Genomic DNA, 27315 nt, shown 5'->3' on the forward strand with positions numbered 1-27315 from the left:
ATGGATGCTAATGACCTAAGACAGCTGCTGAAGTTTGTCCCAGTAATCCCTGGGCAGGGACACGGGCCTGAGGAGGAGGGGGGACAGGACTCGGTGTACCGGCCCAGCTCATTAACCCTTAGAATGCCGCTCACGCATACATTCTGGCAGGAGAGAAATGGTTGATACCAGCAGTATGTGGGTGGACGGCAGAATAACAGCATGGCATGGGACGCCACAGGGTGGATGAGGACAGGGTATTAGGACAACACCAGCTCCGCGTATCGTTAGATTCCGGAGCTGGAAGAATGGGACATATCCGTTGGATCGGATCCAAGTGTGACAGGTGCGTTCTGTGGAAATAACGCAACACTGAGTGTAAAGGACACTCTGCCCACCCACACAGCATTGTATTCCAAGCGCAGAAATGTCGTCTCCAGATCCGATCAACAACACAGAGGACCAGGAAGCCGCATCCTACACCTCTTCCCCGGAAAACCTGCATGGACGTCCCTAAATAGAGGTAACTGCATGGGCGGAACGGATCAATGGATCAGCGGGGAAATCTGTTGTGAAGATGGTTGTTTTTCAGCAATAAGCGAATATATATGTATATAGATATTGGAGATATGTCTCCCATCGATTTCATATCTATCCATGCCATAGATATGGGATAGACACAGAGATAAAGACCGTGGCATATATGTGTAATGATAGGTGTTGTAGTATTTCTAGCAATGCAGCTTTCAAATGTTCAAGATCAGGAGCCGAATATTGTTGGTATTTATTGTCAAATGCTGACACTTACTATTCGAGGGCGGACGTGGGTAAAGCATAGGGTCCCTGTGCAAGAACAGTATATGGCCCCTTGTTTTGTTAGAACTAGTTTGTTGAGAGTGAGGTGTACAGTACAAAGAGTCCTTTTCTAGCAAGTCTTTTACGAGTGTACCAATTTCTTTTGTAGAGAATGTTATGCCATGGCAGTAAGTAACATCTCTTTACATCCCATCCAGTAGACGGAAGAAAGCACTGTTATTTTCTTTTTAAGACCGTGGATCCCTGTAGTCGTTAACCTATTAATGTTGGGGTGTGGGAGGAATCTGGAGGGTCTGAAAATGCCATAAACACACAGGGCGAAGATGCAGAATACCTGCAGATGGTGCCTTGGTTGGATTATAATTTTATAGTTTGTAAATAGTGGGGTACTTGGTGCCATCTCATATTAGGCAACCCCTAGGTCCCTGTTTAGAGCAGCTCTCTACATGTTAATAATGAACTGAAGACTTCTTATTTCAGTTGACCTCTTGTCCTGCTTTGTGGCTTCACTTCTACAAATTACAGAACTGGGAATAGGTGACACCCCATGACGGTGCCCTATTTTTCTGTTGATATATCTTTTCAATAAAAAAAACGTAATGGAAAAAAATATTAAGTACAAAGAATCATTCAAATAATAAAGAACATAAAAAAAATTCAGGTTCTAAGTGCAGATGTCTTTTCACCATCTCATATTAGATGAATCCAAGGTCCCAATTTAAAGCAGCGCTTAACATTTAAATTGTGAAAGGTAAGGATGTCTTATTATTTCAATCTTGCTCTTTGTGGCTCCACTGTTACAAATGACAAATCTGGGATAAAGAGAGACCCCATGGCGGTCCCCTTTTAATCTGTTACATAAGGTTCTATGTGCAGAATAACTTCTACATATGACTGATGTAAATGACCCTGATGAAACGGAGATGTTGTTTTTGCCGTTCTTAAGTAGGAAACCCCTCTGACATTCCGGTCATTTTCTTGGTGTCATATTTGAAGGTTCAGGGAGTCCCATCTCTTGGCTCCATGTGTGACCAATGCAATTCATGCCAAGTCTAAAGAGGAATGTCTGGAGCATTGCCAATGTAAAGGCAAAAATCCTGATGTTCTAAACTTAGGCTAAGAATATGGTTATGTCTGTGTTTTTGGCATTCCATCAAGGAGATGGCGTATTAAGTAAACACTGTGTAGACAAGCTGACTGCAGAGAGACGAGGCATGACTGCAGAGGCATGAGGTACCGGAGTGGCTTGGAGATTGACACAAGGAGCGTAATATTGTGAGTCTCTACATGGTGGAACTGGACAATTATGACTTATAGGAAAGAACGAATGAGTAAACTGTGTCCAGGTGATCACAGAGAGAAACAGCGGTGTGGGAAGCCATACTATTACAACACGCTTATAATTTAGGATTCTTATGCAGGCCCAATTTGGGATTATAATGGATTTGAAGTCAGTATAGTGGAAAATTCATCGCTAGGGCGGTTCTTTGCACATTCACTTTTTTTTTTTTTTTGGTGGGCAGGGGGGGGGGGGGGCAACAATTCCCGACACCATAAAATGAAGCCTTTCCGGTTTCCAGATTTTAGCCTGACAGAATTGCCCTTTAATATGTTCTTATTGAATGCCATCGCTTCTGGATCGCTGAGTCAGTGGCGGGCAAAGTAGAGGAAGGAGGGAGTGACTGTCATTTGACAGCTGTTCCATTGTCTATGATATGAAGGAATGGCTGTTATAGTTTTATAAATGCATGTGAATATTTACAATACACAACCCTACAAATAGCACGTTATTCTTTCACGAGACCGCAGCGTGGATTCAGCGTGTGACAACTCTGGACAATACAATAATCCTGAGGTCTCCACCAGAGCAGCGGAGGATCAGAGAGGGACTCCGGGGTCAAGTCAAAGGGAAGAAGGAGCAAAACGTTTCTGATGGACAACAAAGTTCCCGACCAAAGTCCAGTCACTGCACCTTCAGAGACCTCAACTGGACTTTATATGGATCCCACTTCAAGTACTAAGGAGAATGAAGGGGAGACCAGGGAAGAAAATAATGTACCCCTCAATCAAGAGCGCAGGTAAGATTTGTGGATTACCCCATCCCCTGTTTACAGGGGTGAGACTGAGAAGGGTCAGGGCCCCGGACAATAGTGGTCATGGGTCCAAACTACCCAACCTGTCCTGTGTTTTGTGTAATTGTCCTGCAAATCGGATGTCTAAGGGGTGGGGCTTATGCAAATGCCCCCAATGTGGGAGTTTCTTGGATGTATTGTGGGTAGATAAGGGGGGGGGGGGCTTAAAATGTACCACGAATGTGGATTTAAATATTGGGAGGTATGTGGGCCCCCTCCCTGTTTACTTCTCATATACTGTATCTATATTAAACCTCTTGGGGTCAATGCACACGATGCGTATTACGTGCAGTTTTGCCGCATGTATTTGCGTGCGGCAAAACTGCAGCGTACTACAGTACCAGTATAGACAATGAGATTCCAGGTAACCTCATGTCTACACGGAGGTATTTTTCGGAATGTAAATTGACCCGCTGTGCGTATTTACGTAACCGCGGCGTGTCCATTTATCTCGCGATTCAGCTTGCAAATTCTATTCTCCTTGTTCTACAGAAATACCCGCAGCATGAAAACGCCACGATTTACACAGCAAAATGTAAAAAAAACGCATCAAAAAACGCTCCTTGCGGTTTTGCTGCGTATTTTCGTGTGCATGTTGCCTCGCCCTCCAAATAAAAATAAAAAATACCCCAAAAATATAATCCCCGGAAAGCTGGGTGACAATCAATATGGTTATCATTGCAGCTCTCAGGAGGTTGTCACCCAGTTTTCCCAAATTTTTCTAAGTGGCAAATTCATAATATCGTATGGGGGAATCGTGCAGCACTGTTTGGCCATTCAGGAGTTTTGGAAAGCGGAGTAATGACCTATGTTAAAGCCAAATTGGTTGTCATCCAAATTTAGAGCTACAGATATAATTTCGAAACAAACTATCATGGTGGTCTCCAACTTGTAGCTATCTAGCAGTTGGGAAACTACCACTCTCAGCAAGCTGGGAGTTGTAGTTTCACAACACCTAGAGGGCGACGGGTTTGGGGGGACTGCTGATTTAGATTTTGCACTGACACTTGCCATCTTTCCTGATAGATCAGACATTAGAGGAAGCCGGAATGAAGGATCTCCTGGAAAAGATGCCAAGCATCCAGCAAATGTCCCGAGACTGAAATCCAATCTAAAACTGGCAACGGCGAACAATGCCGGATCAGGCGAAACAGACGGGGCACCTCTGGAACCGGGGGCTGTTGACCTGTCAATGCTGAGCCCAGGGATTAAGTTTGGCGTTCCACTAAGTCCTGCGGCGCTGGAGAGAGAACTGCAGAGCCCGGTGATCATCATCGGACAAGATGTTTTCCAAATAATAGGTGAGGATGGGAATTTAAAGTGGAGACTTAAAGAGATTAGTGTTAAACCATTCTGGGTTATAGACGGGGGTCTCCTGTTTAGCCAGAGTAGAGACATAGACTACAAAGAGTCTCTGGAGGACCCGGTACATCTGTGCATTACATTGATTTCAATGGGCACTGTGTAATGCCTTATTTCCCCTGTGGTGGCACTGCAGGAGAATTGAAGACTTGTTGGTTTCCTCACAGATAGCAGCTGATCGCTGGGGGTCCCAGCAGGGGGAGATCCCATGATCAGCTCATCTTTAGGGAATCCTATCAAAAAGGCGGACTACGCCTTTAATTCAAAAACACCATTTTCTTTTAACTATTGTTACTTTTGTTTAATGTTTTTTATTCCTTACCTCTGTTCCTGGAAAAGCTGGGTGCCAACCTATATAGCCACCATCGCTAGAGTTTTCCCTAATTGATGCAGAGACACAGGAGTGGATTACAGTCCCTATGACAACTCCTATGGGAGCTGTTATGGTGGCTATGTTTATTAGGTATCACCCAGCTAGAAAAATATATAGTTTAAATACAATTTTTAAGAATTTGACAGATAAAAGTATATTATCTGGTATATAAAATGTAAATATTTTTTAAATCTATTTAAAAAAAATTGAATTGAATTTATTTTTTTGACAGATGACTGCCCTCCGCCTCCTGCTCCGTTTCCCCATCGCACGGTGACTCTCCGATCTGGAAATGTCACTGACTTGTATGCCCTGAACATGGATGAGATTCTTGGAGGGTGAGATAGTTTACACAGGTACACAGCACGGGGGAACCAAACTCAAACTCCACCCAAAGTTAAAAAATGTGTCTTTAAAGGCGATGTACATCTTTGAAAATTTTTTTTTTTTTTTTTAACTAAAACACTGTATCAGGGTGTTTGGTGAGACTTTGTAATGACTTTTTATTCAAAATTATTGTTACTTTTTGAGATACAGCTGCTTTGTATCCTGTATACAGAGCAAGTGTATCTAGCGCTGAGATCTGAATCTGTCAGCGGCACTGACGGGTTCAATGGCATCGGGTCCTCTGTGTCTGACACGCAGGATCCACCTGTTATAAACTTAGATGTGATTGGTAACAGCTCGATCCGGCGTGTCAGAGACCAGCAGGACCCGCTTTTACTGAACCCGTCAGTCCCGCTGACCTGGTGGATTCAGGTCTCAGCATTAGATACAGCTGCTCTGTATACAGGATACAAAGCAGCTGGATCTCAAAAAGTCAAAATAATTTTTAATAAAAAGTAATTACAAAGTTGCAGCAAAAACACTGATAGACATTCTTAGTAAAAAAAAAAAAAAAAAAAAGTTTGGAAAAGTTTCCATAGCTTTTAAGGATATTGGGAAATTGCTAATATATCCACAACCTCTGCTCTGACAAGTTCGTCACAAGGAGATCCTTTTCCTTTGAAGAGACGATCCCCTGATTAACTGATCTTATTTATACCTTCATTTTTGTTAGCAAAAATGTCAGGGTAACTTGTTCACATCCGCATGTTAAAGTTGGCTGAGGGTGTAAAAACACTTACATAGTTTTTTTCCACAATTTTTATTTTTTTTGTAAGATTCGGGCCACACAGCAACTATATTGCAATAGAATGGCATGTCGCATACCGGTGCGTCCCATAATGCTTTGCCTCGCATCTTTCCGTTAGATGGCAAAATACAATGTTACCAGAGGGCGAAGTAGTGGACTGCACTGGCTTCTGTTATTTGGTGGAACAAGGCTGGGTGATAAACATTAATGATATTTAAAGAAACATGGACGCTTATGTGCATCAACATCTGGACTGACGTGACCCTTCGTTTTTGCACAGGGGTCGATTTGGAGAAGTCCACGTGTGCACAGAGAAGTCCAGCGGCCTCCAACTTGTGGCCAAAGTGTTGAAAGTTCAGAGTGAGCGAGATCAGGTAATCGAACGCTTCAGCCTTCACTAAACCTGCAGCCTGTCTTCTCTTAATTTGCAACGCAATCTATTGCTCTCTGTTATCAGCCCATGACCGTAGTGTATTTTACTACTTTGTCACATTATCTCCGGTGCTGAGAAAGATTTACATGTGACCGATATCAACCGCTGTTCTTATAACGCAACTGCTCTGATTATTAGGGTTAGTGGCCCTTTAAGTAACATTATATGAAGTTTTGTCCAGATCCGTATTCATTTATCCGTGTCATACTTCCCATAGTCATTGTTATTCTTCCAACCCCATCAAATCATGGACCCCCCGATGGCATTTCATTGGCCTGCAATTTCAAAAAGGGGGCGGGGCCAATGTCCGCTTTACAACATTTAGTAGATCTTGCCCATTGGTCAGCATCATGGCGGCTGAGGGGGAAGCCATCATATCCCTCAGTGTTAGTGAAGGGGCTGCAATGGTCGCTCCTGTTAGGCACGTGCTTTTCGGCCCGTACCAATAGTGGTCTCCGATTCCCGTCCGTCTTTGATTCCTATAGGCTGTCCCTCTCGTTCTCTCTTTTTATATTCCTATTTGGAGTTGCCTTGCAGGAAATGGCGCTGAATGAGGTGAATGTAATGAACCAGTTGCACCACCCCAACCTGATCCAGATGTTTGATGCTGTGGAAACTCCGACTGAGATTTTCCTGTTCTTAGAATAGTAAGTTATTAGACCATATAATGCAATCTGGACATACAATGTTATTAAAGGGCAACTCCTGCCAAAAATGGCCCCTTCTGTGCAGTCACGCTGTCCAGTTTTTAAGACTTCTCCTGCTTTTAGTGTCTGGGATAGGAAGTAGCTGTCTGACAGCATTGTCCGCCATATTAGCTCTTATAGGGCTGTTTTCTGTCACCTGGTCACCCAGAGGATCCTTCCCCTCATCTATTACTGGCTGAGAGAGAGCCCCCACATAATGGTTGAATCTCTGAGTGTAGAGTGTGAAATATGAGCTGGTATCAATGATAAAATATTTATTTGTCCATCTAGGATGTGTCATGCAGGTCAGAGCCATCAGTGAGGCAGGAAGTAGCTAACTTCTCTTCTACCTATTAATTGATGCCTTAAGCTGGGGAAGCAGTGATCTCCATATCATAAAGGCAATATGGTTGACAATGATTTTAGACCCTATGTATACTATTAAAACGAATACGAAATGGTACCATAATGCATTGCAGCCAGACAGAAGCAATCAATTCTACCAGAGCAGATTGAACATAAAGCAAACTTCAGAATCTTCGATCTCATTTCATCATTGTCCTGTTCTCTTTTTTTTTTTCCTTCCATTCCTTCCATTCCTTCTATTTCCCTCTGGTGTCACTCGACATTACACCCATGTGACGCAGCGTGGGGGGAGGGGAACTATTTGAGAGGATTATTGATGACAGCTACCAGCTAATGGAAGTAGACGCCATGGTGTTTGTGCGCCAAATCTGTGAAGGAATCTTTTATATGCACCAGATGTATGTGCTTCACCTGGATCTGAAGGTATGTCCGTTATACTATGCCATACTCCAGTCACAGCCAAAGCTGCATACAGACTCCTGCTACGTGAAACTTGGAAACCATCAGCATTGTGTTGACGGACACACACCCAGTGGAGTATATTGAAGCTTCAGCTGTAACTGGGCCCCCCAACTATCACATGTCTTAAATATTACTAGTCTCATATGGGGCAGAGGAACCTCTGGGCCTCCTCATTCTCTAGGACCTGGATGCGGCTCCAACCCGAGCGCCCCCTATAGTTCCTTCCCCTGCTCAGCTGCTGCAATGTACATTGCTCTGGCTGTATTGCATTCTGGGAGATGTAGTTTTTCTTTACTACATCAGACTACTGTACAATGCTTGATGTAAACACTACATCTCTCGCAACGCATCACATCACTGTACCAGCATTCGCTGAGAGGTGGCCGAATTCACTAATTTTGGCAGGACCGGCCGGCAGTTTTACGTATATGAGGGTCTCACGACTTTCCCCCAACATCTTCCGGCTTGTTACATTACATGTTAATGGTGTCGGGAGGAATAGCTGTTGGCCGATAGTTATGTAAAGTGTATGGACCACTTTAGATCCTGTGAGATGATGCAGACTACTGGATGCAGCTTTGGATGTGACTAGAGTATTAGACATCCATCTCTTGCAATGCAAAACCATTCCCGATTGGATGTCTTATGTACACTTATTAAAGACTGTATTTGATCCGGATAATCCCCCCCTGTACCCCTGACGGCACTTCCCAATCAAATCCTAATAGGCCAAAGTGTCCCAGAAGCTGCAGAATATCGCATTTTTGGAATGACCCTTAGGATCTGAACCTTCAATAACCCTCGAAGTCCTGCAGATCAGATTCCCTCTTCACTGTCACAGTCGTATTGATATATTGCCTCCGGCCTGTTGATGAAGCTTTCCTGAGGGTAATGGACTCTGGGCATATTAATAGGAACCTATGAGAATCCCACGATCCAAAGCCCAGGGATTAGGTGGAGTGCTCCTTCAGTTTAGTTACAGCCGATATGACCTGTGGCCTTTGCGAAAAACTCACAGTAAGTTCTTTCCCTGTAACCAGGGACCATGAGGGGATTTGCAGGGAGGGGAGATCTGTTTTTTGCACATGTAGTCCAAGGACCATTCTTGTTATCGGTGCCCCCACAAATCTACACAGTAGCTCTATGTATCCAGTGACATCTAACACCAGTGTTGGAAGTTTTCTGTCCCCCATGTCCTGGCTCAGGCCCAGAGGATGAACCCGGCTGCCCTTAATGACAGATATGTAATTGGATGAGGACTAAGGAGCGGCCAGTTTGGGTCTACCTGCATAAAATATCAGTGAAACAGTCAATCCAGATCTCCCCCCTTCCTTCAAATTGCAGCTGTAGGTTTTGGAGTGTGAATAGAATGCAAGAAATACAGTTTAGACTGACACAGAGCAGTAAGCAAGAAGGAGTGCAATAAAATTTAGGCATATACCAGTCCTTCTCAATGAATTAAAAGATCATCAAAAAGTTAATTTATTTCAGTAATTCAATTCAAAACGTGTCTCTAATATATTCTATAGATTCATTACACAGAGGGATCTATTTCCAGCATTGGTTTCTTGTATTGTTGATGATTATGGGAACAGTTACTGAAAACCCCAAATTTAGTGTCTCAGAAAATGAGAATATTATATAAGCCCAATTTCAAAAATTATTTTTAATACCGAAATGTCGTCCTACTGAGAAGTCTGCCCCCAATACTTTGTCGAGGCTCAGACTCTGCATGAATTACTGCATCAATGTGGCGTGGCATGGAGGCGATCAGCCTGTGGCACTGCTGAGGGGTTATCAATGCGGCGTGGCATGGAGGTGATCATTCAGGGTCTGTTGGGTTGCAATGGGATAAATGCTTCCTTATTTTATATATGAATAGAATGCTAGGCATACAGTGAAAACTGACACTGAGGTAAAGTAATAAGCGAAAGCGTGCATAACAATATAGATGTATGTACTGTTAAGGGTCTGTGGAAAGATGTTTGAAAAATACACGAACGTTTGCCTCATTATGTTTTTTGTTTTTTTTTCTTCCATTTTTAAGCCAGAAAACATCGTCTGTGTGTCTCCCATCAGCCATATGGTGAAAATCATAGACTTTGGTCTTGCCCGGAGGTGAGTGCTATGCACATGGCTGCTCTCTACAGTATATCAGTATACAGTCTTCTCTGTAATAAATGCCATCTGCTTGATGTTACACTCACCCCGTCTTTATTGCCCATAGATATAAACCACAGAACAAGCTGAAAGTTTCTTTTGGGACCCCTGAATTTCTGTCACCAGAAGTTATCAACTTTGATTACGTCTCTTTCCCGACAGACATGTGGAGTGTTGGTGTTATCACGTACATGATGTAATATTATATGGTGTGACATTGTCTATATACTGTACATGTATGGGGGGGGGGATGATGTGTTATATTTTTGTATATAGGGGGCAGGATTCTAGTAGTTATTTCCTGATCGTCCTTGGCAGCACAACACAAATGGGTCTTAGTCCCCTAGGTACAATTAAGCAGAGACAGGTTAATTAGCAATATTTATTAAATAAAACAATTAAGCCCTTATCCTATAATTATGCACCGGTGACTGGGCCCCAGCATATTTTTTCGTTCTTTCTAGATTCAGTTCGGAGACGGTTCCCTATCCTACCGAAAAAAAGATTCATTCCGGGCTGTATACAGTGAGGGGTCTCTGTCCCTCCGCTTCAAAGGTGTACCAAGATGGCGGCTCCCTTGGTAAACGGTGGCGGGGCACCTTGGTTCTCCTGACACGGTGACGTCACAAAAGTGTATAATCCCCTTCTCCATGTCCCCGTTACCAAGTGTCTAGACAGTTGACAGACTACTTCCCTGCGCTCTTCCGCTGCTCTGGAAGTGATGCTCGGCGTTGAGGAGGCATGGATGGGGGTGGAAGTGATGACATGTTCTGTTGCCGCCCCTGGATGTGATATCACACCATTCTAAAAAGGCCAGACGGTCTTCATCTCAACCTCTGCAGTACCAAGAGGTTTCCTCCTCCGCATGTGGTTCAGATTCAGAGGTGGTCTCTGATGCTCCGGATTCTGATGGCCCTGAGGAATATTATATTTTAAACAAAGATCAGCTCCATGATCTTCTCAAGGCGGTGAACGATACCCTGGAGACTGGGAAAGAGGTTGAACACAAACATAAAAAGGACAGACTTTTTTTATTTTCCTATTTCCCGGCCATCCTGTCCTAGCGCAATGGATGAAACGGGATTGGGATAAACCAGAGAGGAGAGCAGATCTGGGCTTACAGTTCAGAAACTTTTACAAGCTGGATGACTCCTTTGTAAAAGGTTGGGAGAATGTGCCGAAAGTGGATTTACCAGTGGCAAAATTGGCAAAAAAAAGCAGTTTTTCCTTCTGATGAATCGGCAAAGCAGATTCCCTCCTTAAAGGGAATGTGTTGCCAGAAAAACATGTTTGTTTTTTTTTTAGTTAAACAATTAGTGTATGGGTGATTAAACATTGTTCTAATTTTTTTTATTTTTTCCACGAGTCAGGAAATATTATAAATTGGATTTAATTTATAATATTTCCCAGCACTGGTCACTAGATGGAGCAATTCCCAAAATTGCAGCATTGCATGTGGTAAAGCAACCACATTGCTTTATGCTGCAAAATTGGGAAAAAAATCCCTCGCTCTAGTGAGCTTTCAGAATCCCCCCCTCCTTTATCCTGGCTAGTGCCGGGAGAAATGAGGGGTTTGAACGGTGTAACCTCCTACACTGTGTGTCGCCATTTTTTGAGCTAACACACAGTGTAGAAGGTTAACATACAGTAGTAAACACACACACTGAAACACGAACATACATAGAAATCACTTACCTGCTCCAGTCACCGCCGCTCCCTCCGGTCCGCTGCCGCTGGTCCATGTGCACAAGTCCGGAAGCCGCGACCGGAAGTGGTAATCTTACTGTCCGGCCGCGACTTCCAGTCCACAGGAAAATGGCGCCGGACGGCGCGCATTTCAAATCGGACTGTGTGGGAGCGGCGCATGCGCCGTACACACACACACACACACACACACACACACACACACACACACCCCCCCCCTCCCCCCCGTTAATCGACACATACAGAAATGGAAAAAAAAATGGCAGCCCCCATGTAAAACTGATATTAAAAAAAATATTTTGGTGACACTGTTCCTTTAAGAAAGTTTATACATCATCAGTGGGCTTGTGCAAAGCCTCCTTGTCTTCAGTGTCAGTGGCTAGAGGAGTCAGTGTTTGGTTGAGCCATTTATACAGGAGTCTCAAAGAAGGTCCCAAGGACAGAAATTCTCCAATCCCTTCCAGTAATGGAGGCAGCCTCAGAGTTCCTGTGTGATTATCCGCTAGACAGCATGAAGTATGCCGCTAGGGCTCTGTCCCGCTAAAACGCAGCCAAAAGAGCTCATTGGCTTAAATTGTGGTCGGGGGACAACCTCTCCAAAAATAATTTCTGCAGTCTCCCTTTCCAGTCAGAATCACTATTCGGCCCCCAACTTGCAGATCTCTTAGAATCCCTAGGAGAGGGAAAAGGTGCCGAGTTTCCGGGACCTAAAAGGAAGGATGCTCGATTCTACTTTTGGGATCATAGAAGGCGATCCCCAAAGTTTAAAAGAAGATTTCCAGATCGTCAGCGCATTTTTAGAGCAAAGCGGGAAAACCCGCCTTTCGGAAGAAAAACACCAATCGGAAACCCAATTAGTTATGAGGCCAAGTCAATCCTACAGGTAGAGGCAAGAATTCAAAGGTGACATCATCCGACGAGTGAGTAACGACAACCATCAAAAGAGGGTACTCGCTGGAGTAGTCCGTCAACTCTTGTGGGGGTTTCTTCAGAAAGCAGCCTTGGAAGATGTTCCAGTCTTAGAGGGGGCAAGGGCTTTATTCCTGGGTATTCCCAGTGCCCTAATCAGTTGGAGACTGGTTATAGACTTGACCTTCCTCAATCAATATCTGTTGAGGAGAACTTTCGAAATGGAGACCATCCGGTTGGTGATGAACCTTTTGGAGAAGAACGATTTTCTTGCAACGATCGACCTTACGGACGCATACTTACATATCCCTATCCTTTCCGCTCACAGAAAATGTATTCGGCTAGCAGCTCAGACTCAGGGGGGAACGAAACACTTCCAATTCACCTGCCTACCCTTCGGGATCTCGTCAGCACCCCGGTATTCACGAAAATTGTAGTGGTCTTAACTGCGGCTTTGATACTGAAAGGAATATGCGTGGTGCCTTACTTGGACGACTGGCTAATAAATGCGCCATCCAGATCTCTACTCCAAGAACATCTCCACACCACGCTGAAGCTTCATCATCATCACGGGTTCCTAGTGAACTTCAAAAAATCACAGCTGTCACCATCACTGAATCTGAAGTTTTTAAGGTTCATGGTGAATTCTCAATCAATGGGTCAAGTTGTCTCCAGAGAGAATTTCCGCGTTACAGGGTTCAGTAAAACACTTCATTCTCCATCCGAAAGTATCCGTCCAAGGGGCGATGAAAGTCCTAGGTCTAATGACCTCATCCATAGATGCGGTCCCCTGGGCCAAAGCCCACGTGAGGTCGTTGCAGTTCGACATCCTCAAATCCTGGGGCAAAAATTTCAGGAACCTAGATGCTCTCTTCAAAATCTCCAACTTTATTCTTCAAGACCTCAGATGGTGGTTAGTCCCATTCACTCTCTGGTCCAGAGAATCCCTCACTCCCTAAACGCAGAAAGTCCTTACAACGGATGCCTCCTCCTAGAGTTGGGGTGTTCATGTACATCATCTGGGGGTTCAGAACAGGTGGAGCCAGAAGGAAGGGTCGCTATCCTCCAACATTAAGGAGCTCAGGGCAATGAGACTATCACTAATTTTTTTCCAGAGTTCTCGAAAAAAAAAAATCAGATCCTGGTCCGGTCAGACAACCTGGTGACCGCTTTTTGTATAAACAAGCAAGGAGGAACGAGGAGTATTTCAATGTCGGCCGAATGCAGACGACTTATGAATTGGGCAGAACAACATTCCTTAGGAGTCTCCGCAGGTCATATCAAAGGCTCGGTGAACCACATTGCAGATTTCCTCAGCCGCAACACCCTCCATCCGGGGGAATGGGGTCTCAACCCTGAGGTCTTCAGCAGCTTAACTACCACATGGGGAATGCCAGACTTGGGTACGATGGCATCAAAAGAGAGCAACAAGGTCTTCCGCTTCTGTTCCCGGAACCACACGCGCCGTGCTGTAGCAATGGACGGCCTGTCTGTCAGCTGGAAAGAGAAGTTAATTCACGTTTTTCCTTCCCTCCCCTTAATACCCAGAGTGTTGAAAAAAGTTCAGGACGACGAGGCGGAGGCCGTCGTGAGCCTGCCCTTTTGGCCCTACAGGGCCCGCTTCTCTCTAGCATGGTCTCTCTCACAAAAGGCAGATTCCTGGAACTGCCAGTAACATCGAATCTCCTGTCTCAGAAAGGGGTGTACCATCCGAACCCTCAGTCTATATCTCACGGCTTTGAGGCTAACCGGGAGAATCTGACGGCATTGGGTCCCTCTTTGGATTTCATTAATACCCTGCTGTCAGCTAGACGTCCGTCAACTGTCAAGGTATACAACGGAGTTTGGGCCTTATAGAATACTTGGTGCTCCAAGAATTTGGCAAGCCCAGTCTCCCTGAATACAACACTTTAATATCTTCAAGATTGCTTCAATAAATGGTTAAAACTCAATACCCCTAATATGTAGTTCACGGCTATCATTGCCCAACTGAAAAATAGTTTCTCTAATCAACAGCTGGTGAAAACCTTCTTTAAGACTCTCTGAAACCTTAGCCCAGTCCCTCAGGTACCCTCTCCTTCCTGGAATCTTTCGGCAATTTTGTTTGCTCTAACGCAAGCTCAGTTTGAGCCTATGCAAGAGTCGTCCATCAGATTCCTCTCCTTCAAAGTTTTCTTCCTGGTGGCAATCACATCGGCCAGGCGCATAAGCGAGCTTCAGGCCCTCTCCTTCAAAGAACCATATTTGAGAGATACTGGGGATTGTCTTCTACGTACCATGCCTGGGTTCTGTCTAAAGGTCCTTCTTTCAAAAACATCAACCAAGAAATAGTACTACCAGTCCATTTTCCTCAGCCCCAAGGTGAAGATCAGGACGGTTGGCATACGCTGGATGTGAGAGGAGCCGTTCTCACCCATATCCGAAGAATAAAGTCCTTTAGGAAGGCAGAAAATGTATTCCTCCAGCATGCTGGTCCTAACAAAGCTCAGAGGGCGAGTAAGGCCACCATAGCCAGGTGGATTAGATCAACCATTGAGAAATGCTCTTCGTGACCTTCAATCTCCTCTGCAGATCAGGGCACATTCCACACGCTCTACAGCTACCTCATGGGCAGCAGTCGGGGCATATCCCCCTGGATCAGATCTGCAGAGCGGCTACGTGGGCATCCGCATCAACCTTTGTCAAGCACTACCGGCTCGACTCACTGGCATCAGAGGGTTCTCTATTTGGCAAAAGCGTGCTTGAAATGGCGTCTGCTTTCCTGCCCATATAGCTATTGCTTGGCAAGTCCCATATGTGTTGTGCTGCCAAAGACGATGAGGAAAACGAAAATTTACTCACCGACATTTTTATTTCCTGCAGTCCGTAGGCAGCACAAGCTTCCCCCCTGGCAGGACTTCTGACTATTGCTTCGGAAAAATACGCTGGGGCCCGATTACCGGTACATACTTATAGGGGAAGTCCTTAATTGTTTAATGCTTATTGCTAATTAACCTTTCTCTGCTTGATTGTACCTAGAGGACTAAAACTCAAATGTGTTGTGCTGCCTACGGACTCCAGGAAATAAAAATTTTGGTGCGTACATTTTCGTTATTCTTGTATATAGGGGGCAGTATTCTAGTAGTTATATTCTTGTATATAGAAGCAGTATTATAGTAGTTATATTCTTGTATATAGGAGCAGTATTATAGTAGTTATATTCTGGTATATAGGGGCAGTATTATAGTAGTTATATTCTTGTATATAGGAGCAGTATTATAGTAGTTATATTCTTGTATATAGGAGCAGTGTTATAGTAGTTATATTCTTGTATATAGGAACAGTATTATAGTAGTTCTATTCTTGTATATAGGAGCAGTATTATAGTAGTTATATTCTGGTATATAGGGGCAGTATTATAGTAGTTATATTCTTGTATATAGGAGCAGTATTATAGTAGTTATATTCTTGTATGTAGGAGCAGTATTATAGTAGTTATATTCTTGTATATAGGAGCAGTATTATAGTAGTTATATTGTTGTATATAGGGCGCAGTATTATAGTAGTTATATTCTTGTATATAGGGCGCAGTATTATAGTAGTTATATTCTTGTATATAGGGGCAGTATTATAGTAGTTATATTCTTGTATATAGGAGCAGTATTATAGTAGTTACATTCTTGTATATAGGAGGCAGTATTATAGTAGTTATATTCTTGTATATAGGGGCAGTATTATAGTAGTTATATTCTTGTATATAGGAGCAGTATTATAGTAGTTACATTCTTGTATATAGGGGCAGTATTATAGTAGTTATATTCTTGTATATAGGAGGCAGTATTATAGTAGTTATATTCTTGTATATAGGAGGCAGTATTATAGTAGTTATATTCTTGTATATAGGGGCAGTATTATAGTAGTTATATTCTTGTATATAGGGGGCAGTATTATAGTAGTTACATTCTTGTATATAGGGGCAGTATTATAGTAGGTATATTCTTGTATATAGGGGCAGTATTATAGTAGTTATATTCTTGTATATAGGGGGCAGTATTATAGTAGTTATATTGTATATAGGAGCAGTATTATAGTAGTTATATTCTTGTATATACGGGCAGTATTATAGTAGTTATATTCTTGTATATAGGGAGCAGTATTATAGTAGTTACATTCTTGTCCACAGGGGGCAGTATTATAGTAGTTATATTCTTGTATATAGGGGCAGTATTATAGTAGTTATATTCTTGTATATAGGGGCAGTATTATAGTAGGTATATTCTTGTATATAGGGGCAGTATTATAGTAGTTATATTCTTGTATATAGGGGGCAGTATTATAGTAGTTATATTGTATATAGGAGCAGTATTATAGTAGTTATATTCTTGTATATACGGGCAGTATTATAGTAGTTATATTCTTGTATATAGGGAGCAGTATTATAGTAGTTACATTCTTGTCCACAGGGGGCAGTATTATAGTAGTTATATTCTTGTATATAGGGGCAGTATTATAGTAGTTATATTCTTGTATATAGGGGGCAGTATTATAGTAGTTATATTCTTGTATATAGGAGGCAGTATTATAGTAGTTATATTCTTGTATATAGAGTCAGTATTATAGTCGTTATATTCTTGTATATAGGGGGCAGTATTATAGTAGTTATATTCTTGTATATAGGAGCAGTATTATAGTAGTTATATTCTTGTATATAGGGAGCAGTATTATAGTAGTTATATTCTTGTATATAGGGAGCAGTATTATAGTAGTTATATTCTTGTATATAGGGGGCAGTATTATAGTAGTTATATTCTTGTATATAGAGTCAGTATTATAGTCGTTATATTCTTGTATATAGGAGCAGTATTATAGTAGTTATGTTCTTCTATATAGGGAGCAGTATTATAGTAGTTATATTCTTGTATATAGGGGCAGTATTATGGTAGATATATTCTTGTATATAGGAGCAGTATTATAGTAGTTATATTCTTGTATATAGGGGCAGTATTACAGTAGTTATATTCTTGTACATAGGAGCAGTATTATAGTAGTTATATTCTTGTATATAGGGGCAGTATTATAGTAGATATATTCTTGTATATAGGGGCAGTATTATAGTAGTTATATTCTTGTATATAGGAGCAGTATTATAGTAGTTATATTCTTGTATATAGGGGTAGTATTATAGTAGTTATATTCTTGTGTATAGGGGCAGAATTATAGTAGTTATATTCTTGTATATAGGGGGCAGTATTATAGTAGTTATATTCCTGTATATAGGGGCAGTATTATAGTAGTTATATTCTTGTATATAGGGGCAGTATTATAGTAGTTATATTCTTGTATATAGGGGCAGTATTATAGTAGTTATATTCTTGTATATAGGAGCAGTATTATAGTAGTTATATTCTTGTATATAGGGGTAGTATTATAGTAGTTATATTCTTGTGTATAGGGGCAGAATTATAGTAGTTATATTCTTGTATATAGGGGGCAGTATTATAGTAGTTATATTCTTGTATATAGGAACAATATTATAGTAGTTATATTCTTGTATATAGGGGGCAGTATTATAGTAGTTATATTCTTGTATAAAGGAGCAGTATTATAGTAGTTATATTCTTGTATAAAGGAGCAGTATTATAGTAGTTATATTCTTGTATATAGGAGCAGTATTATAGTAGTTATATTCTTGTATATAGGAGCAGTATTATAGTAGTTATATTCTTGTATATAGGGGGCAGTATTATAGTAGTTATACTCTTGTACATTGGGAGCAGTATTATAGTAGTTATATTCTTGTATATAGGGGCAGTATTATAGTAGTTATATTCTTGTATATAGGAGCAGTATTATAGTAGTTATATTCTTGTATATAGGGGCAGTATTATAGTAGTTATATTCTTGTATATAGGGGCAATATTATAGTCGTTATATTCTTGTATATAGGGGCAGTATTATAGTAGTTATATTCTTGTATATAGGGGCAGTATTATAGTAGTTATATTCTTGTATATAGGGGCAGTATTATAGTAGTTATATTCTTGTATATAGGGGGCAGTATTATAGTAGTTATATTCTTGTATATAGGGGGCAGTATTATAGTAGTTATATTCTTGTATATAGGAGTAGTATTATAGTAGTTATACTCTTGTATATAGGAGCAGTATTATAGTAGTTATATTCTTGTATATAGGAGGCAGTATTATAGTAGTTATATTCTTGTATATAGGGGGCAGTATTATAGTAGTTATATTCTTGTATATAGTGATGTTTTTGTACCTCCGCAGGGTAAGTGGATTGTCACCATTTCTGGGTGGTAGTGACACAGAGACGATGAACAATGTGTTGCTGGGAGACGCAGACTTTGATGAAGAACCTTTTGAGCTGGTATCCGAAGAAGCCAAAGACTTTATATCCAATCTATTGGTGAGAGACAAGAGGTCAGAACCCTGATCTTCAGATGACTCCTCTACTAAAAATCTTTTATCGTAGGATGGCTAACGCGCACAGTATCTTGAGGCTTCTGGAGATGGGTGTTGTACCTGGTTTCACCACCTCAACACCCATGAGGTCGCCCATCGCTGTATATGATGACATCATGCTGTATAGGATATGTATATATGTTAATAATTATGTTTTCAGTTGGATAGTGTGACTTCATCATCGTGCATTTAACATGATATGTCGAGACTTTTTATCACCTTACACCCATAGTAATGCTGCAGATACAGTTGGGATGCCATAAGAACAATGGGCATGGTACCAGCTCCAATCAAAAAGGTTTCCCAAATAGTTTTACATAAAAATAGATTGTAGACCTCCTGATGTGTGACCCAGCACTGTCTGGGCATTCAATCTCTTAAATGCTGCAGCCATCCCATAACAACATCTCTGATGAGTGCTGACAGCTACATTATTCAGATACCTGACACTATGTGACCACGCTGGAAGATAAAACGTCTGATATACAAATAGAGTTGGGTAGGACACAGGATCTACTACATGAAGAGTGAAATTACGGTAGGGGGCAGTATTATAGTCCGTGTCGGAATAAGGTTCCTTGGGCCCACTGGAGGAGATTATTTTGAGGACCCAACTCCATCAGTATAGAAAATCTACATGTCCACTTTTAATTGTATCATAATCTTTGTTTTCCATTACACACATAGTACAGATCGTCAATAAGATCTGATTATTTATGGTCATCCTATGAGAAATAGACCCTAGTAGCATGTGATTTCTCCAAAGTCGCCCCCAAATTAGGTTGTCTTCTACTTCATCATTGGGTCTTATTACTGTGTCAGAGCCAACCAGGGGATCCAATGGTGGGCCAGTCTGAACCTGGTTATTGTAGTTATATTATTGTACTGTACATAGGGGGCAGTATTATAGTAGTTATATTCTTGTATATAGGGGGCAGTATTATAGTAGATATATTCTTGTATATAGAGGCAGTATTATAGTAGTTATATTCTTGTATATAGGAGCAGTATTATAGTAGTTATATTCTTGTACATAGGGGCAGTATTCTAGTAGTTATATTCTTGTATATAGGGGCAGTATTATAGTAGTTATATTCTTGTATATAGGGGGCAGTATTATAGTAGTTATATTCTTGTATATAGGGGGCAGTATTATAGTAGTTATATTCCTGTATATAGGAGCAGTATTATAGTAGTTATATTCTTGTATATAGAGGCAGTATTATAGTAGTTATATTCTTGTATATAGGAGCAGTATTATAGTAGTTATATTCTTGTATATAGGGGGCAGTATTATAGTAGTTATATTCTTGTATATAGGGGGCAGTATTATAGTGGTTATATTCTTGTATATAGGGGGCAGTATTATAGTAGTTATATTCTTGTATATAGGGGCAGTATTATAGTAGTTATATTCTTGTATACAAGTGCAGTATTATAATAGTTATATTCTTGTATATAGGGGCAGTATTATAGTAGTTATATTCTTGTATATAGGGGCAGTATTATAGTAGTTATATTGTATATAGGGGCAGTATTATAGTAGTTATATTCTTGTATATAGGGGGCAGTATTATAGTAGATATATTCTTGTATATAGAGGCAGTATTATAGTAGTTATATTCTTGTATATAGGAGCAGTATTATAGTAGTTATATTCTTGTATATAGGGGGCAGTATTATAGTAGTTATATTCTTGTATATAGGGGGCAGTATTATAGTAGTTATATTCCTGTATATAGGAGCAGTATTATAGTAGTTATATTCTTGTATATAGAGGCAGTATTATAGTAGTTATATTCTTGTATATAGAAGCAGTATTATAGTAGTTATATTCTTGTATATAGAGGGCAGTATTATAGTAGTTATATTCTTGTATATAGAAGCAGTATTATAGTAGTTATATTCTTGTATATAGGGACAGTATTATAGTAGTTATATTCTTGTATATAGTGGCAGTATTATAGTAGTTATATTCTTGTATATAGAGGCAGTATTATAGTAGTTATATTCTTGTATATAGAAGCAGTATTATAGTAGTTATATTCTTGTATATAGGGACAGTATTATAGTAGTTATATTCTTGTATATAGTGGCAGTATTATAGTAGTTATATTCTTGTATATAGGAGCAGTATTATAGTAGTTATATTCTTGTATATAGGGGCAGTATTATAGTAGTTATATTCTTGTATATAGGGGCAGTATTATAGTAGTTATATTTTTGTATATAGGGACAGTATTATAGTAGTTATATTCTTGTATATAGGGGGCAGTATTATAGTAGTTATATTCTTGTATATAGGGACAGTATTATAGTAGTTATATTCTTGTATATAGTGGCAGTATTATAGTAGTTATATTCTTGTATATAGGAGCAGTATTATAGTAGTTATATTCTTGTATATGGGGGCAGTATTATAGTAGTTATATTCTTGTATATGGGGGCAGTATTATAGTAGTTATATTCTTGTATATGGGGGCAGTATTATAGTAGTTATATTCTTGTATATAGGGGCAGTATTATAGTAGTTATATTCTTGTATATAGGAGGTAGTATTATAGTAGTTATATTCTTGTATATAGGGGCAGTATTATAGTAGTTATATTCTTGTATATAGGAGCAGTATTATAGTAGTTATATTCTTGTATATAGGGGGCAGTATTATAGTAGTTATATTGTATATAGGGGCAGTATTATAGTAGTTATATTCTTGTATATAAGGGCAGTATTATAGTAGTTATATTCTTGTATATAGGGGCAGTATTATAGTAGTTATATTCTTGTACATAGGAGCAGTATTATAGTAGTTATATTCTTGTATATAGGGGCAGTATTATAGTAGTTATATTCTTGTATATAGGGGCAGTATTATGGTAGATATATTCTTGTATATAGGGGCAGTATTATAGTAGTTATATTCTTGTATATAGGGGCAGTATTATAGTAGTTATATTCTTGTATATAGGAGCAGTATTATAGTAGTTATATTCTTGTATATAGGGGGCAGTATTATAGTAGTTATATTCTTGTATATAGGGACAGTATTATAGTAGTTATATTCTTGTATATAGTGGCAGTATTATAGTAGTTATATTCTTGTATATAGGAGCAGTATTATAGTAGTTATATTCTTGTATATGGGGGCAGTATTATAGTAGTTATATTCTTGTATATGGGGGCAGTATTATAGTAGTTATATTCTTGTATATGGGGGCAGTATTATAGTAGTTATATTCTTGTATATAGGGGCAGTATTATAGTAGTTATATTCTTGTATATAGGAGGTAGTATTATAGTAGTTATATTCTTGTATATAGGGGCAGTATTATAGTAGTTATATTCTTGTATATAGGAGCAGTATTATAGTAGTTATATTCTTGTATATAGGGGGCAGTATTATAGTAGTTATATTGTATATAGGGGCAGTATTATAGTAGTTATATTCTTGTATATAAGGGCAGTATTATAGTAGTTATATTCTTGTATATAGGGGCAGTATTATAGTAGTTATATTCTTGTACATAGGAGCAGTATTATAGTAGTTATATTCTTGTATATAGGGGCAGTATTATAGTAGTTATATTCTTGTATATAGGGGCAGTATTATGGTAGATATATTCTTGTATATAGGGGCAGTATTATAGTAGTTATATTCTTGTACATAGGGGGCAGCATTATAGTAGTTATATTCTTGTATATAGGAGCAGTATTATAGTAGTTATATTCTTGTATATAGGAGCAGTATTATAGTAGTTATATTCTTGTATATAGGAGCAGTATTATAGTAGTTATATTCTTGTATATAGGGGCAGTATTATAGTAGTTATATTCTTGTATATAGGGGGCAGTATTATAGTAGTTATATTCTTGTATATAGGGGGCAGTATTATAGTAGTTATATTCTTGTATATAGGGGCAGTATTATAGTAGTTATATTCTTGTATATAGGGGCAGTATTATAGTAGTTATATTCTTGTATATAGGGGGCAGTATTATAGTAGTTATATTCTTGTATATAGGGGCAGTATTATAGTAGTTATATTCTTGTATATAGGGGGCAGTATTATAGTAGTTATATTCTTGTATATAGGGGCAGTATTATAGTAGATATATTCTTGTATATAGGGGGCAGTATTATAGTAGTTATATTCTTGTATATAGGGGCAGTATTATAGTAGTTATATTCTTGTACATAGGGGGCAGTATGTCCCTTTCTTTATTATTAATTCACTTCAGATTATCTGTATTTTCTTCTCAGTGGTCGCATGAGTGCTGCTCAATGTCTTAAACATCCGTGGCTCAATGATCTTGCCCGTAAGGCAAAACTCTGCAACCGTCTCTTGAAATCACAGATGCAGCTGAGGAAATACATGATGAGGAGACGATGGAAGGTTTGTGTTTACGCTTTGCCCCCGTAGTTTGTCACTTTGGTGAAGACATCTTCTTGGCACAGAACCTCACCAGTATCTTGGGTTGAGCTGCATTGACTTTTATCTTTACTACGCTATAGATGAATATTATATTACTCAGCTTTCAATTGGACAAGTCCTGTTCTCTCCCGGTTTCCTATTCACAATTTTTAATTAAGATCAGTCATCAGCCAATCTGCTCTCCACAAAGTTCCATAAACGGCATAACCCTAATAATCAAAATAACCACCGGCCCCTGTTTCACCCTTTTCCGTGAAGGCATTAGGCACAAAATTCTTTACTGGGAATGTTGGGAGACAACTAATACGTCTACTTTTACAGCTCCCACAAGTCATGTCTTCCAACTTTCCAAGACTTCTGAATGGCAAATTTTCCTAGTTATGGAGTAATTCCTGCTCAATTATCTCTGTATATCTAGGCAGAATTGCCATTTTTAAGATCAATTAAGGGTTCTGGGAAAGCTGGGTGGCAATGTAATAGCAGGCAAAGATACATCTCCCCCAGGGCTTGTCATCTAGCTTTCTCAGACTCCTGAATGGCAAATCTGCTTAGTTATGGAGTTATTTCTGTTCTCAACAGAAGAACGTATTCGCTGTGACGGCAGCAAACAGATTTCTGAAGATCGGCAGCTCCGGATGTCTGACCTCATTGGTCGAATGAGGATCTGATGGAAAACCAAGGAAGTCGAGCCATACTTCTATAGCCATAATGACCGTGCGACTGATCACTCACCTCTTGAACCTCCAGTATCTAGATTTGCTATTCTGAATATTTAAGATGTCGGTATGAAGGAGGGGGAGGGTTAGGCGTTAGTCCCTTAATGAGGGTTATGGTCCTCCTGCCACCTCTTGCAGCTGGAAAATACCTCAGTGGGACCTTATGGATATCCTCTTACTGGCTAGGAGACCTATGGACCTGATCCTACGACGCTGGATAGTATTTTGCTTGAGTTTATGAATGTGAAGCAAACAATTGGCCTTGTTTTGAAGCTCCTTGGCCTAGGTGCAAACGCCACACTATGTACCTGCCAGTGATGTCATACACTGCCATATGCAATGACCTCATGGTGTATAGTGTTTTATATATAGCATTCATTTTTATTGTGAGTTATAGATGTAGCAGAGCTGATCTCGCCATTTGGCTCTTTGGGACTGCACTGTATGAGGATTGTGACATACTCGGCTCTGCTACATCTGTAGATCCTTTTAGTGTGATTGCCTTATTGTACAAATAGCATGGTGTTTAATGGAGCTTCCGCACTGCAAACTTACAGAACTGCTCGCTTATGTTCTAGGGGGGGCCCAGATATAGGGGGCAGGTGTGATTAGCAGCAGTACGCCCATATTGCGTCATCACCATCCCATTACAGGCATATCTGATCTTATTTGTTATCTCTTTGTTGGCAAATTAAATAACGGCCCTCTATGTATGCCATTGTTTGTTAGAGGAGAGTGGGCCCCGTAGCAAAAATTAAAATGGGCCACCCGGACCCTTCTGCATCATCGCAGCTCCCTCCTCCCTAGTTTATCAATGCTGGCATATATGTGGAGGGGGTGACTGTAACAGCTGCAATGGCTTCCCCTATAGCACGTATGCCCCCCTAAAACTATATGGCATGAACCACTCCCTCCCCCCAATCTACACCCCAATATATTTAATGTAAATAATCCCATCCCATGTAGTTGCAAAAGTAAACACACCCAAATGCTTAACCTGCACCCATTGCTGATCTTACTCTGGGGCACTGTGCCCACCGACACTGCCATGTTATCATTCAGACCCCAGCACTTACGGAATGGGGTGTAAGTGCGCTTACTATATGGATTACTGTGTGTAAAATCCGCTATCTGCGCACTCAATGTGGCGTAAATCAGCCAATCAGAACAATTTTTTTTATTTTTTATGACTGCACTAGAATAATCTGATTGGCTGCTGTAGAATGCACTTTGTAGCATTTGGTTTAAAGAAAACTCTAGAAAAACGGATACATTGTGCTGTGCTTAAAGGGGTATTCCCAACTTAAGCATTTATGGCATATCGAGACAGAGAATAAATGGGGAGAGGTGGCCGCACGGATCTCTCCATTCATTACTTTAGGCGTTAAAGAAGCAGGCACGCTCGCTTGCGCCATCCGGATCCAGCGGCCTCCTCACAAAGGCAAAGCGGAGATCGGGTGACACCTGTTCTGGAGATGGGCGCGGGTCTAAAAACTGTAACCCGAATCTACCAGACCGTTATGGCATAGCCCATGGATAAGCCATGAATGTATAAGTTGGTAATACCTCTTTAACTGAGGAGGCGGGCATCGTACATGGTTTCTCTATGGAGTATTATAATTGTGCAATGCATGGTGGTAACGGACCTCAAACGGTTTTGGAACTACAGCTCCCAGCATGCCCTGACAGCCTGCATGCTGGGAGTTGTAGTCCCATAACAATTAAAGATCCGAAGGCTGGCAGACCTCTACTAATGGCAAGGTGCGGGCCCTTTTTTTTTTTTTTTAATTATTCCGTGTGAATATGGAACGTGTGCTGCAAGTGTTAGGGGAACTAATTGATGTATGAAAATTTAGTTGCCAAATTACTGTGAAAGAAGCCGAATGTATGACCTGTAAGTAATAAATGAGATCTGTATCTATGTACACTGGCATCGTGCAGCAGAAAAAGGGAAAAAAATCACATATACCATGGTGGAAGATTGATTGTGTTTTACGATCAATGACCCGAAAACATCATGGATGGGACATCGTGGGGATAAAAAAAAACAAATGCACCATAACCCTGTGGGGCTCAATTATATAATGTGTTGCGGTATCAGTCTAATAGAATCTAAAGTGTTCAAAATGAACTTCCCCTTTAAGAATGTATTTACATAAAAGGTGGTAGGGCAGCAAAACATGAGGGGGATGGGGTGTGGAAGGGAGAGGGTGTCATGGACCTGGTTTATACATGCAAGACCTCAAAGGGGTTAATGTATAGTTATAAAACTTTCTAATATTTGTTTATCAATATCTTACACATCACATCAGTGCTGGCTGTCAGTGAATGGAAAGTCTTTAAATCATGAGGCTGAGAACCTGTCTTGATCAGGCCCGACTCACACAGCTGCAGGGCTCGTTACAAGAAATTTACAAACCCTGCGCCCGAGTCAGGTTTTCAACCTGTGGGTGTAAACCAGAATGTTCCCATTCGCTGACAGCAAGCAGAGATCTTGGAAATGATGCGCTTGAGACACAAAGTATATCAGAAAGTTGTAAAACTTTTTATTATAAAAGGATTACGTTTTTATTGTTTTTTTTTACATAAAACTAGACTGGCCCTTTAAGAGCAATAGCGGGACAGGGTCTTTAGAGGCAAAGCTGACGCGACGTGATGTATGATGTGTCCTTTACGCCACTGATCGCTGTTATGTAAGCTCTATTACTTCAGGTGGGAAGGAGTGGCTGTCAACTGATTGCTGCTCTACTCCCTGATAGAGAAGGAGCTGCTGTCATTTGAGCTGTTTCCTTCTGCTTTGTGAGCGCTTCACATTAGGGGGGTAACGGTCGTGCACCCCAAGGATATAGCTGCTTTCTAGGTATCTATCTCTGCTGCTTGTGTATTTCCCGCCCCAACTAGGAAGGGTTTTCATCAAGGCTGGCTTTAGTGGATAACAAACTGGGCCGGCACCTGGGACCCCGATGATGGGACCACCAGAAGCCACCTGAATTTACCATTGACCCCTTCACTGCCTTAGACCAGCAGGGAAAACAATGGTTTTGAAAATATGCTAAAAAATGGCGAGGGGGGGCGGGGGGCTACTTTCTAGAGAACCAACCCCGTTTTTTTTTTTTTTCGTTTTATTTTATATACGAGGCTCCTGTGTATCAAGTATAAGGCCTTGTTCACACGGTGCGTATTTTGGC

The 27315-nt window shown here is 40.5% G+C and overlaps 1 protein-coding gene across 1 annotated transcript; it reads left to right on the forward strand.

Annotated features, from left to right (window-relative positions):
* MYLK2 (myosin light chain kinase 2) lies at positions 1-26014 on the forward strand. Its single transcript, XM_075846215.1, is given in 14 exon segments — positions 1-42; positions 271-502; positions 2598-2693; positions 2696-2873; positions 3954-4228; positions 4895-5000; positions 6078-6171; positions 6768-6877; positions 7564-7705; positions 9792-9862; positions 9972-10100; positions 18784-18936; positions 23240-23372; positions 23991-26014. Coding segments are annotated over 14 exon segments (1842 nt in total). The 3' UTR covers positions 24072-26014.
* Positions 26015-27315: the final 1301 nt, after the last annotated feature.

The sequence above is a fragment of the Rhinoderma darwinii genome, chromosome 13 (assembly GCF_050947455.1).
Source record: "Rhinoderma darwinii isolate aRhiDar2 chromosome 13, aRhiDar2.hap1, whole genome shotgun sequence".
NCBI classification, from domain to species: Eukaryota; Metazoa; Chordata; class Amphibia; order Anura; family Rhinodermatidae; genus Rhinoderma; species Rhinoderma darwinii.